This window comes from Hyalella azteca, unplaced genomic scaffold, assembly GCF_000764305.2.
Source record: "Hyalella azteca isolate HAZT.00-mixed unplaced genomic scaffold, Hazt_2.0.2 contig9625, whole genome shotgun sequence".
Taxonomy (NCBI): Eukaryota; Metazoa; Arthropoda; class Malacostraca; order Amphipoda; family Hyalellidae; genus Hyalella; species Hyalella azteca.
This window is the reverse complement of record NW_025939693.1, coordinates 852-14,715: the sequence shown is the minus strand read 5'-3', so window position 1 is coordinate 14,715 and position 13,864 is coordinate 852. Positions and strand designations below refer to the sequence as shown.

The 13,864-nt window shown below is 38.0% G+C and overlaps 1 protein-coding gene across 1 annotated transcript; it reads right to left on the bottom strand.

Moving 5' to 3' along the window:
* Positions 1-4,368: 4,368 nt before the first annotated feature.
* On the bottom strand, positions 4,369-13,053 carry LOC108681499 (negative elongation factor D). Its single transcript, XM_018170534.1, has 14 exons — positions 12,934-13,053; positions 11,599-11,720; positions 11,251-11,360; positions 10,749-10,858; positions 10,086-10,193; positions 9,639-9,791; positions 9,176-9,306; positions 8,756-8,943; positions 7,645-7,775; positions 7,175-7,296; positions 6,778-6,988; positions 6,351-6,491; positions 5,891-6,017; positions 4,369-5,370 (listed from the first exon to the last, which is right to left on the bottom strand). Exons 1-14 carry the CDS (start codon positions 12,988-12,990, stop codon positions 5,336-5,338), a joined length of 1,746 nt encoding a protein of 581 aa, XP_018026023.1. The 5' UTR covers positions 12,991-13,053; the 3' UTR covers positions 4,369-5,335.
* Positions 13,054-13,864: the final 811 nt, after the last annotated feature.

The following is a 13,864-nucleotide window of genomic DNA, read 5'->3' as shown; positions in this document are numbered from 1 at the left end:
TATAGTGCTCAAGTTTGCTCTGCATTCATTTCCATTATACTCGTAGAATCATTACCCCGTGTTTCGCCAACACGACCAGATTTAATTTTTTTTCTACATTTGACATTTGTGATGATCAGTGATTTTAACTTCAACATTGAGCAGAAAGTTGCAGTCAGAATGCAATAAAAAGAAACCTCATCGGCTTTTTCAGGGCATCAACTGAGCGTGCACATCAACAATTTCACCGGATGAAGTCTGTATCATAAATATCATGTTGAGTCGATATTAATTTAAAACTCGTTTCGAATTAATTAATCTTTTCCGATCAACCCTGAACATCTTCGATCTCATAATTAAAAACAAATAATGAAAATTTTTAAAACAACAGAACTCTAGTTCCGATATGATCTGATGATTGTAATAAGGTAATACACATTCAAGTATATCGCGGAAAAAAAAAAACAAGTATGATTAGCGAGGGACTAATGTTTTACGTCAAGGTTCCGGCAGTAAGCTAAGTAGTAACAACGTATATGTGGCAGCATACAACGAAAAAGTGTTTTTTTTTAGGGGGTCATGATGGTGATCGATGCTGGTAAGTCGGTCGAGGAGGAGGTGTAGCCGAGCTTTCCATCCCTCGCGTGGCTAGCGATCAAAGCAAAATATTCACTTTTTAATCTAAACAAGTTCCGTCGTAGGAGGCAAGAGGCATCAATCGATTTTCTGCCTACACGTTTTCTCACTTTGTAACACGTATAGAATGTTGGTGCGTTTCAGATTAGCCTGCAATCTTTGTAATTTAATTCTAATACAGCAAAATTCATTGAATAAAATTATTGTTTATAGCGACTGGTAAAAGCATCGACTATTGCAATTCGTGATGGAACAAACCACCAAGGATTTTAAATGCCCGAATAACAACACTTGCGTTAGAATCGACCCCTCTATACCAGTATGTCTGTCTATACACAATCTCGAAACGCATCATTTTCCGCACACTCTTAGCTCTCATGCTTAGCTCTCGCCTGAGCAATCTTGGTCACTCGCCTGAAAGTAACGCTGCCTAACCCCACATTCGAGATTCGCAGTTAGATACCTTGAGCTGTGTAACGAGTGCTCATGGACAGTGCCTTCAGTAACGCCACTTTAATTGGACTTCCGATGACTCGCCTGAGAGGACCCACCAAAAAATGTCAGAGACACGTCCAATCATACGTTTACACTGAAAATCGACTAAGACTAGCAGAGAGTGTTATCACCCGCGACTCATCTCATTCACATCACATCCAAGTAAAAAACTCACTTTCAGAAATCTGCTCATTCTTGGGAATATATTCATCGTATCGTCACGTATCTCCCGCGGGGCGGTGCTGACTGTGATACCTTACTGGCCAATACCGTAGGGGGAAGCATGGTTGAATTAATACATATTAATTCAACCATGGGGGGAAGCATCCTACGCGGTACTGGCTTCTGTGATTCACAAGACAAGAGGAACTTCAACAAACGCGCACGTGGGTTTTGTTGTAGTGGTTGGATAGTTTCGCCATGGCAAAACAAAAAGCATGGTAAAATTTTATATTACTACATCCGCTTATCCATGGCCGTTGAAATAGGGTCCATCTTCACCAAAGATCACGGCTTCATTGGGAAATAAGTTAGTATGTAGCGCAAACGCATAAGCTAATGCATAAGCCGATCAATGTTAGCTTCACAAACAATTTTCGTCTTCAAAAATTGATTCTAAATAATAATAACATTTTATCTCAGTTTAAGCTTCGGTAAGACGGTAACGATCATGTAGCGGCAGTTGATGCAGTCAAGCGAGTGAAGATAATAATTTATTAGGTTGAATATGTTACTCAAACTCATACACACCGACGATTAATTTGACCAAAAATTACTGTAGATAATCGCGGTAGAAACGTTTTAAATTTGAAATGAATACAACACGCTCAGAAGCGTTGAACCATGAGATTGAGAAATATATTCAGATACTAGATGGTAAACTCGGCGCTACCATGCATAGATGGAAAATGATAGAGATTCGAAAAATCCTCTTATTTCGACTACTGGCATTCGAGGAGATTTGTCAGACATTTATTCGAGACTTATCCAAACTTCGTTCTATATGTTTCCAGAAAAATTTTATAGCATTTCCGAAGTTCTTTCGTTATTTTATGACATTAACTCGACATTTTTCAAGTTTGCGTTGCACAAGAGCGATATTTCCTGTGATTTGAGAATCCCGTCCTGCCGAATCCTGTCATCTTTAATAATTATAAAACTTAAATTTGGATATTTTACGGCAATGTTAGAATCGAATTTCAATTTTTGATCCATGCCTTTTGTCGTTTCGCAATCCCTCATGATTCCAGCACTAAACAATATTTAAGGCACAGGTAATATACCGTTACGATAAATTCCGTGGATGCGCACGCGAGTAGCCTCTGTATATATATTTAAAGAAAAAGAAAATAGCGGTTTCACCGTTTAGTAGGCCTTAGGCCTGTCACTGATTCTTAACATTGCAGAACATTCACAGCTTGTTGCGGTCTCGAACTCACTACTACAATTCTGCGGTGTAACCGCCCGGCCTCTTCGCCGATTCTGACCAGAAACTGGCGCACAGAGCTGGGATCGAACCCGCACCTCTCTGCGCCAATCTTGGTACTCTGAACTGTTCAAGGTGCCCAACCGCAAACGAATATCTAATTTTGACAAATACAAGTATATAAAAAACATTTTTAGTATATAATATTTAGATTTTAAAATTTGCACGTTTTGTAGCCTGGCGAAGTAAATAGGTCGGGGGCTCGGACGCGTAGCCACGATATGTCGTACCTGGACAGATATTACCGGGGGCTGTAATATCAAAAATTTTCAAGTGCACGTAGCGGTCGATTTCTCGTCTATGATTGGTTGGTTCAGCTTAAGGGGAGCGTCTGCCACAAAATCGAAAATTTTTACTTTTTTTGGTTTTTATACTCATCTTTAAGCTTACATTCTGACGCATCTAACGGTACCAAAACCATCTCTGTACGTTGATTTATGCGTTTACGACAAAGCACGAAAGGGTTAGGGGTGGTGGAGTTCTTCAACATTAAATACAGTATAGGCCGAAATTACCAGTAGCATACTTAAATAGCTAGTCTGAACACGCTGTGCTTAAGTTATCCGTCTGCAGTCGTATGGGATGGTTCTCGTGCCGTCGTTCACACCATCCTTGACAGAAATTGAGCTCAAATATCGTCTAGTCTTGCAACCTTGCACCCTTGAATGTCTTTTTCGAGGCGCGCGCGACTTTTTCGGGCCCTACTGAAAAGTTAACTTATTGTCACTGCAGACCTATCTCCTCCTAGAGTTTTGAAGCTACATCAATGAGACATATACCGTTCGATTTGCAAATAAAATATCTACAACTGGAGGGAGGCTTTTTTCCAATTTCGTTATAGTTCGGATTTTATTTTGCAAAAAGGGGGGCGGGCGGGGGTAAAATTGGAAAATTTTGAAACATTTCGGAAAAAATGCCCCCACACTCACAAAAATGAGAAATTCAAAAAACCCTTTCCTCCAGTTGTAGATATGGTCTTTACGCATCGAATGATCTGTGTCTCGATGTTGTAGCTTGAAAATCCTAGGAGATAGATTTCTACAGTACCCCTTTTTTGGCCGTTTTCTAGGAATTTCACGTTTTCTTTCATTTTTTCGAAAAATTCACAGGAGCAAAAAGAAAATCAGAATTCCGTGTTACATACGTGTACCAAATTTTGAATCGATCCGTCTGTTGATATCGCAGATCTTTTTTGGGGCAGACGCTCCCCTTAACAAGCCTTCAGTTATTGGCGGATGAAGTTAAGAAATTTCGTTATAGTTCGGATTTTATTTTGCAAAAAGGGGGGCGGGCGGGGGTGAAATTGGAAAATTTCGAAACATTTCGGAAAAAATGCCCCCACACTCACAAAAATGAGAAATTCAAAAAACACTTTCCTCCAGTTATAGATATGGTCTTTACGCATCGAATGATTTGTGTCTCGATGTTGTAGCTTGAAAATCCTAGGAGGAGATAGATTTCTACAGTACCCCTTTTTTGGCCGTTTTCTAGGAATTTCACGTTTTCTTTAATTTTTTCGAAAAATTCACAGGAGCAAAAAGAAAACCAGAATTCCGTGTTACATACATGTACCAAATTTTGAATCGATCCGTCTGTTGATATCCCAGATCTTTTTTGGGGCAGACGCTCACTTTAACAAGCCTTCAGTTATTGGCGGATGAAGTTAAGAACTCTTAACCACTTTTGTAGTTATGAAAGCCCCGCGACCTGAACATATATTCTCGATGTTAGAATGTTTAGACATTGCAAAGCTTGGGAGGAAAACAACTGGATCAAAAGTTGACATTTTATTTACAAATTAGTGCATATCCAGTTAATTTAGAGCACGCAAAGCAAATACTTCAAATTTTTAAATTGATGAAAAGGAACTTCCCAATTCCAAAGTTAAATCTGACAATGAAATGGTAATTTTTTCAGTTAGCGTACTTTGGGATCATTATTTTCAGAATCGGAGATTTCTTGATTCTAAAATTGCAGGCATTATCGATCCGAGATAGCGCCGGGCTTTTCTGCTATTATATTCATTTACTGGAAATACTTTCTAAAAAGCCAACGCTAGGTCTTAGATACGAAGTATGGCATTTTAGCCAAGGAATTTTCTTCATTAAATTTTTTTAAAAAGCTGGAAATTTGCAGGGAAAAATTTAGGAAGCTGAGAATTAAATATATATTTACTATATAAGAATGTTTATCAGTTATTGGATATTGTACATCACATACAAGTACAGAATTCCAAGGAAACTTAAAAATAACGTTGCACAAAAAATTATTTGTAACAGATAATGCAGATCAACGAAAGATTTGTGAAGCAGCGATGTACAAAGCTGATAATCGCATGTACATGAGATGTAAGATTCATGGTGAGGCTGGCGGGGAATAGATGAGGCTGAACTTATTTGGTAGAGCAGAGTTTGATGTGAGGGACGTAGATGCTGACGTATTAGTGGCCGTGAGTTTGGTGTGAGGGACGTAGATACTGACGTATTAGTGGCCGTGTGTTTGATGTGAGGGACGTAGATACTGACGTATTAGTGGCCGTAAGTTTGATGTGAGGGACGTAGATGCTGACGTATTAGTAGCCGTGAGTTTGATGTGAGGGACGTAGATATTGACGTATTAGTGGCCGTGAGTTTGATGTGAGGGACGTAGATGCTGACGCATTAGTGGCCCTGAGTTTGATGTGATGAGAAGGGTCGTAGATGCTGTAATTTGTACCTTGATGCTCGTTGCAGGAGCATTTCAGGACCCCACGAGGAAGTGACTCTGGCACTGACCTGTCGAAACGAAATGCATAGAATAACAAAAGGAGCGTTGGCAAGAGGCTTTCCAATCTTCACATCGAGACAAAATAAATCGGTGAAAGGCTCGCCAATTATTATTCAAGGTAAGTCATAACAGAGACCAAAAACCTACAAGTAGTTAACAACATTTATAGCAGAAAATTCTTTTTATTTGCACGCATACATGATATTGGATGATCTACAATGGAGTGTTTCAACTCGTGGGATAATGCACTTTTCTTTCAATAACCAAACGTCATATATTTCAGATACCTTTTTTGGGGAATCATGATCATAACAACCAAATCCAAGCAGATCATATCATCCACTACTTGTGAAGTTAAACCTTTGTTTGAAAACGATTACAAAATTCATTGTTCACTTTAGGGTCACGTATCAATTAATCATAACGATTGAAAATGGCAACACCTGCAAAAACCTTCCGGAAAAAACTGCAAAATAATCTAGAATGCAAAATAATGTAATAAATATAATCAAGAGCAACAGATCTTACCAATGAACTGCGAGACGAGATCGTTGTCGCTGGAGCGAATAGTTCCTGTGATGTCGTCGTTCTCTACGAGCGGCAGGAATAGCTTTATGAAGTCTAAAGAATAGGGAGCCGCCACGATCTCCAGCACCTTGAGACAGTGAAAAAATACAAAACGAATAAGAAAAAATTTTTCTAGAAAAAAATATTATCTCATAAAAAGAACCTAAATGATTGACTATAAATTACAGTACGTACCTGCGCAAGAGACATTCAAGACTGTTTTAATCAATTTGTATTCTCCCTGTCAGTGGAAGAGCCTGTACCTAGATGTAACATTGGCAGCAGTGATATGCGTTTTGAAATTATTGGTGAACTGCCTACTGTCACTAGGCTCTTCCTTTTGACTGTACATAAAATGCAATGAGCCAAATAATTTGAATGAAAAAATGGAGAATCCAGTAAGTAGATAGCTGGTGTGAACCTCTCGGACGAAGTATCTGATGAGGGAGATGTCGGTGTCGTCTTTGTCTGTGCAGCTCTTGATGTAACTCATGACAGGGATGACACAGCCACGGCTCAGCAGGTGCACCATGCGGTCCAGCAACATCTTGCGCACCTCCAACTGCACGCAATATTGACGTCATTATACAGATCGCAAATATAAATGCACGCGTTGTGTGTGAATCAAAGGTAAACAATTCTCCCGCAACTATTTATAATTAACAGCAGCAAATACAATTAAATTTGACGGCCGAGAAGAAACAGACATCAGCAAATACAACAAAGCATCAACATTATTTCTATATGAAACACTAAACTCGGTTAGCCATTATTTCCTCAGATAAATCGTCACGTTTAACGTTTCTACGAGTTTGTTAATACTTTGATAAGCAATCAATTCGCCATACCTGAACTAATATTTCGAGGTCATTTTGTTCAGACTCGAAAAGTTCGATGAGGAGCTGTAGGATGGGCGTGTGCAGGAGTGGGTGTAGAGTGACCACTTCGTCGAGGAGAGCAAGCTGTGTGGGCACGGCTTCTGTGCACAGCTTGAAGAAGGTGGGCTCTTTGACCACACACTCCACCCACCTCACCACGCCCACGCTCACAACAGGGAATCTAGAGACAAATAAAGGATTGATAAGAAAAAGTGTGTAAAAAAATGTCGATTAAATAAAAACATGGACATTTTCAACGTACAAGCTGTTCATTGAAAACTCGGTCAAAATACATTATTTGTGTAATTTCATTTCATCAGAAGAAAGTTTAACAAGTACAAGTGCAAAAGATCAAAGTTAAACTCACCGTATGCATGAATATAATGTCTGTATTTCAGCTATGAGCTCCATGGCATTGCGACCTCCCAGGCAAATGCTGTGTACTTTTTCGATGGCCTGCTGAGTTTGTTTCAAGTCATCTTTACAAACCTGAAGTAGGTAAATACGTATTAGTAAGCAAGCAATTGGAAGAGGCAAGTAATTGGAAGAGGCAAGCTGACGTGTTCCTCACAAGGTCATTGCATATCTGAAGGCAATGTTCAATAATCTTTTCGGACAAACATAAAACAAAAGCACATAAAATACAATGGTAATAAGCGATATAGTAGAATTTAATTTGGCATTTACGGCTTATTTAGTCAGAAATGATGCAAGTTTGCGAGCAAAAACATGCACAAGTATTCGAAAATTTACCAAAATCTCACACTTACACCAACTAAAAATTAAATTTTTAATGAAAAAAAATCAAAACTGCCTCGCACGCGAGAAGGAGCTCACCTGGCCGGGTTTCTTGCCTTTCTTGGGCGTCTCGTAGACGCTGGCGGCGTACGCGAGGAGGAAGAAATACTTGAGTTTGTGCTCAGGGTTTACTTTGCTACCTGGCTTGAAGAGGGCGTCGATCAGCAGCTCTGGCAAACAACAATTAACTTCTTGAGTTCTAAGTAAACAACAATGAAAAAATATTAAAACATCATTTGTACAAAAATCATTGAAATTACATATTTTTAAAAGGTTCAAAAATGAAAATGAAAGCCAATTATTGGAAATAAGTAAACCAGCAGCTGAATTGAAATTATGAGTCAACTTTGATTTGAGGTGTTACTGGTAATTAATTAATCGGCAATATTTACCCAAAAGTTGCTTTACTCAAAGGGAATAAAGGGCCGCGGGTATTCGCTGAATTAATGCAGTTACCTAAGTCACAGGGCGTGAGTATTTACTCAGGAACTGCGGTATTCTGAGGAAGTCTCATGAGTATTCACCCAAGAACTGCGGTATCCTAAAGAAGTCTCGCAAGTATTCACCCAAGAACTGCGGTATCCCAAAGAAGTCTCGCAAGTATTCACCCAAGAACTGCGGTATCCTAAAGAAGTCTCGCGAGTGTTCACCCAAGAACTGCGGTATCCTAAAGAAGTCTCGCAAGTATTCACCCAAGAACTGCGGTATCCCAAAGAAGTCTCGCAAGTATTCACCCAAGAACTGCGGTATCCTAAAGAAGTCTCGCGAGTGTTCACCCAAGAACTGCGGTATCCTAAAGAAGTCTCGCGAGTGTTCACTCAAGAACTGCGGTATCCTAAAGAAGTCTCGCAAGTATTCACCCAAGAACTGCGGTATCCTAAAGAAGTCTCGCAAGTATTCACCCAAGAACTGCGGTATCCTAAAGAAGTCTCGCGAGTATTCACTCAAGAACTGCGGTATCCTAAAGAAGTCTCGCGAGTGTTCACCCAAGAACTGCGGTATCCTAAAGAAGTCTCGCAAGTATTCACCCAAGAACTGCGAAACTGCGGTATCCTAAAGAAGTCTCGCAAGTATTCTTGAACTTGAACTCGTCGGATGGTTGAGGCCTCTACCAAGGCCTGTTCATAAAGAAATAAAATAAAATATTCACCCAAGAACTGCGGTATTCTAAGAAAGTCAGGTGGCGGCGCGTCAGGGGCGGAGTAGAGCTTGTAGAGGAGGGTGATGTCTGCAGGGTTGAGGGCGTTGCGAGTGAGCATCGGCACCAGCGCCATGGCGGCGCGAGGGCAGGTGTTGGCACCACACAGAGCCAGCTGGATGGGCGTCACGTTGTACCCGCTGCAAGGCAACACACGAGGCTTTAACTTACATAACCATTACGTATAGCAGCAAGAGGTACAAACAACGTGATCATGAATAAAGTTATTCAGAAGACTGGAGATGACGATTGAATGTAAGCAGCAAGTAAATAGAACAAGAGAAGCATAAATGGTCAAGACGAACATAAAGATACACGTTGAATCTGATGGATTATTAACCTGGGTTGTGTGTGTTATTATTATTTATTAACCTGCCGACGGCGTATTTAGTTATTTCTTGTTGTAGTCTCTTGACATTAGATCCTCCTTTGGGCTCCTGAGCTAAGATCTGCAGCATTACTTGCGCGTACAGGTAAGTGTGTTGGCCGTGACACACCATCTTCTGCTCAACGCACAAAGCAATGAGGATGCATGGTAATTTGGGTTAAAAATATGACGTATTGAATACGTATAAATACGGACGGCATGGTTGGAAGCTTCTTCATATTTTCATACAATATGAAAATAATAAAAATCACAAGAAGCTAATAGCAATTCTTTCAGGACATGATTCACAGAGATGCAACTAAATCCATGCTTCTAAAAACATTATAACGCATGTCAACAAAGTTTAGAAACATGGTCGTGATAGACTGATACGAACTGGACTTATTCCCAACCATTGTTAAAGTACTGGAGTCACTAAGAATAGTAAAAAAGACCAATTGAACGCACAGCAAATTCTCTGACAGTTGTGCTGCGGGCGCTGTCTGTTGCCTGCAGGTACGCTGTGGTTGAAGTCTTCAGAATTCTAGAGAAAACTTCGATCTGCTGAGCTGCCGTCGATATGCTTCTGATTTCTCCTTGGAATCCAGCATCCGAGATGAGCTGGATGTACAAAAGTTAAAACAGGAGATAAGATATTAATGATTTATGTCCAATAAAAATATGATGATAGTAGCTACAATTATATGAAAATATTGATAATTATATAAATTTCATGTAATTTAAAAAGAGTGACAAGAAATATGATAAAATGTGAATATTTCTTGAGCAAATTTCGAAATCTTGAGCACTTTATAATATTCTTACAGCATGAAATTTCACCAGGAATAATTGTACCAAACAAACAGATCGCAATGTCCACGACTATGAGAAAGCATTGGCCTACGTTCTCGTCACCTTAATAGTAAAGTTGAGCATAAGGCAGTCAGGGAACTCCTCGGCCAGCTTGTAGACCACAGACCGCCACGTGCTGTGCTCGATCAGGTCTGTCAGCCAAGACGGCGCCTGAGAAAAGTTGATGAGAAACATGATGAAACAGGAGCGGCGGGAACACTGAACAATGAACATGATGAAACAGGAGCGGCGGGAAAACTGAAACACTGAACATGATGAAACAGGAGCGGCGGGAACACTGAACATGATGAAACGGGAGCGGCTGAAACACTGAACAAGATGAAACAGGAGCGGCAGGAACACTGAACAAGATGAAACAGGAGCGGCAGGAACACTGAACAGATAAAATATACTTACTGACAAAAAACATTGATGGAAATAATCCATGATTTAAACTAATGACAACAGAATTTCAATAATAAAAAGGCGGGCCAATAATGTTTATAATTTTCAACTCTGTCAAAAGATACATTCCCTGGTGTCACTGCTATATGGAAGGCAAGGCAACTAGAGGTTAGATCGCAGAAAGTTATGCATGAAAATTTTATTTATATGACATATTTTATATTTGAGGTGGATAATCTGTTTATTATAGAATTGAATTTGAATCCTGGTAAAAAATTATTCACTAATTGAATGTACTAAATAAATCGAGTAAATACTTACATCTCCCTCTTCGTTGAAGATTGTATCTGCCTTTTTGGGATCAAACGTTTTAAGAATGACACTTTTAAGATGATTTTCGACCATGGCTTGTACTTCATTGATGCTTGCTCCTAGAACATAAAGATTAAACACATAATTATTAATTTCAAGCATACCTAGTGAGCAAATTCTTGTCATTTTAATGCACAAGAGAGTTAGAAAGAATAAAATTGCTGAAGCAAGAAATTGGCTGATAGCAAACATTCAACTCCTATTATTAAAAGCTTTTGGAGTGAATTTAGAAATAAATTAAATTTAAATGATGAATTAAATTTGAGCACACCGTTTTCCTTGTTTTTGAAGTGTCAATTACTACTGAAGACTTAGGCCGCTTATTACCTAACCATTTAGAAGAATCCCAAAAAATAGATTTTGGGAACCAAAGGAAGTACCTAAGTAGTTTATTGGCAAAAATCCAAACATAATAAAGCTTTGTGAAGCATGAAGTTTGCACAAGACTAACCTGCTAAAATAAGCCACTCTGCCATGAGGTTTGCCATTTGTGCCATGGCCTGATAATTTTCTGACAACATTTCAATGACTTGTTCCGGGTTACCTCCAGCTTGAAAGTATCTGCAAGTAAAAATAAAAATATAATAATTTGCATAATAAATTGAATAAAAACTAGCATGGCAAGCAATGCATTGGGTATGCACAGTTATTGCTCAATGACACCTTCAATTTATAAAATATCAGGCATACAAATCAACTTCAGACTTGTCACAGCTACAGAAAAATTTAATAAATTAGAACAAAATTCATACGGGAATTGCAGGAAAAGCCAAAATAAACACAATAGCATCCGTGTTACCTCTTCAAAGTAGAAAAAATGCCGGGTTCCATTATGAAGTCTGTGGTGGCAAATTGCTCAAGGCAGTTCTGCTGCACCTCCAATGGTGCCACATCTTCACCTCCCTCACCAATGTCCATCATCTGCTCATGAAGAATTATATTAATGGAAAGAATTAATGCGCAAAGATGACAAGTTTAATGTCTTAGTTCATCAAATGAGGTCCCTACACACACACACACAGTGAAAATTCCAAGAAACATTTGCTGAAAACTTAATTTCAATGAATGTTTTCATAAATATGCATTTCATTATTATTTTAAACTTATATTATGAACATAATAACTATTACAAATTGTCTTTCTAAAAAAAGTGATTACTGTCATAATATGGTAAAAAACAGGTAGTGAAAGAAATATTACCTATTTTGAAAATATATAAACAGAATCAAAGAACTAAATTATGTTTATGGGGTCTAAATTAATTCAATTACAGTACCTACTATGTATGTACTTCCATTCACAAAAATGCAAATACATTTGCTTGATTAATTAAAGCTTTCACAGAGCAGGCCAAACACAGATAAGAATACAGAAAATTCTCATATGTACTTTGCTATCCATGGTGAAACTAAAAAACTTGAATAAGCTGCATTTGACAATAATGGCAACAGGATATATGATTATACCTATAAATATGTGCATATCTACAGCTCCTTTTAACCCTTTAGCAAGCAAGTTACTATATTTGTTAACTCAAAATCTTCTCATAAAAATATACACAACAGCCTCCACTTTGTTTGCTGTTACATTTATATGCCTCCGCCAATTACCAATAATCTGATCTTCATTCTAGACATCGCATCATCTCCTACCATGCCCAGAATAAAAATGTGAGCATTTAAGTGAGAGTTTTGACCAAATATGAAATTGATGCTCTTTCTGCATCTTTTAAAAGGCAGACGTGGCAATATCCATTCATTTATTCAAGTCAATTGGATGAAATACCTAGTAATAAATTGATGTTGGATAATTATTCGTCCATCTTCAAATTTAAATTATATATTTTTTGCCTAGTAACTGCATTTAATGAATTTTTTAATTGCATTTACTCCATCAATATGCAGAATTTTAGTAAATCCTTATGGATACATACTGGTACATCTCAAAATAGTTTAATTTTTTGTAATAGATTGAAAAATTTGATTTTTGCTGCATATTGCAATGCTTGCCCACAAATGGGTAATTCATGATGTAGTTATCCCAATTATAGCTTACCTATTTTGTTTGGAAATGGAAGATAATTGAAGTGAAATACCTACCAAAGTACCTGTATTACCTTACATTATTAACTCACCATTGAGACAGAATCGGTTGCTCCCTCCCAATTTCGTGCTACAAATTCATCCTCCATTTTGAATATGTTAAAAGCCTAAACCAAATGAAAAAATTAAGAGGAAATTTTTTCCACAAATTCTGCAAAGGAAACAGATATTAAAACATATGAGCATGAGTGATGCACAGCAGCATAGTTATGCAAGAGGTCCTATTTGTGCTCCTATATATTAGCAGTTGTTGGAGAGGTGTTAAGAGGAGAAGCCTCTCTCTTATTGGAACTATTGGACCACTTGGAGCACTGCCTTCCGGGCGCCAGCTGCAGCGGCGCTAGTTTGTCAGGTTGCCAAAGGCACAGTTCCCAACGTTCTTCCTGTTGCATTTATGGATCTCCTATAATTGATTTCAAACATATAGATGAGCAGAGTGATACTATGTTTATAAGTTATATTGGTGTTTTTTTATTAATGCAATTAGTACAGTTACCAGTATTTTTTTCTAAGTTAATTTCATAGGAAATCCATTGATAAGCTTTTGCTTTGGACAAGCTGCAGGAGTATCATCGATACGTACGTCAAGTCATACTTAATCAAGTCTTAATCATTTTTCTTGTGGACTAAAAAGTAGAAAATAAAATACTTAAAAAAAAAACTTTTTAAAAAAACCATGTTTTTCTTGTGGACTAAAAAGTAGAAAATAAATTATGGTTTGCCCCCAAAAAAAGTGGGTCGTGCTGTATGTTCATCATCAAATTTCCAAAATTTAAGTGTTGTGTGCTTTTCGCTTTAATCATAAATCTGCCCGACATACGTTTTTTTGGGGCGAACCATAATTTATTTTCTACTTTTTAGTTCACAAGAAAAACGTGGTTTTTTAAAAAAGTTTTTTTAAAGTATTTTATTTATTAATGCAATTAATACAATTACCAGTATTTTTTCTAAATTAATTTCATA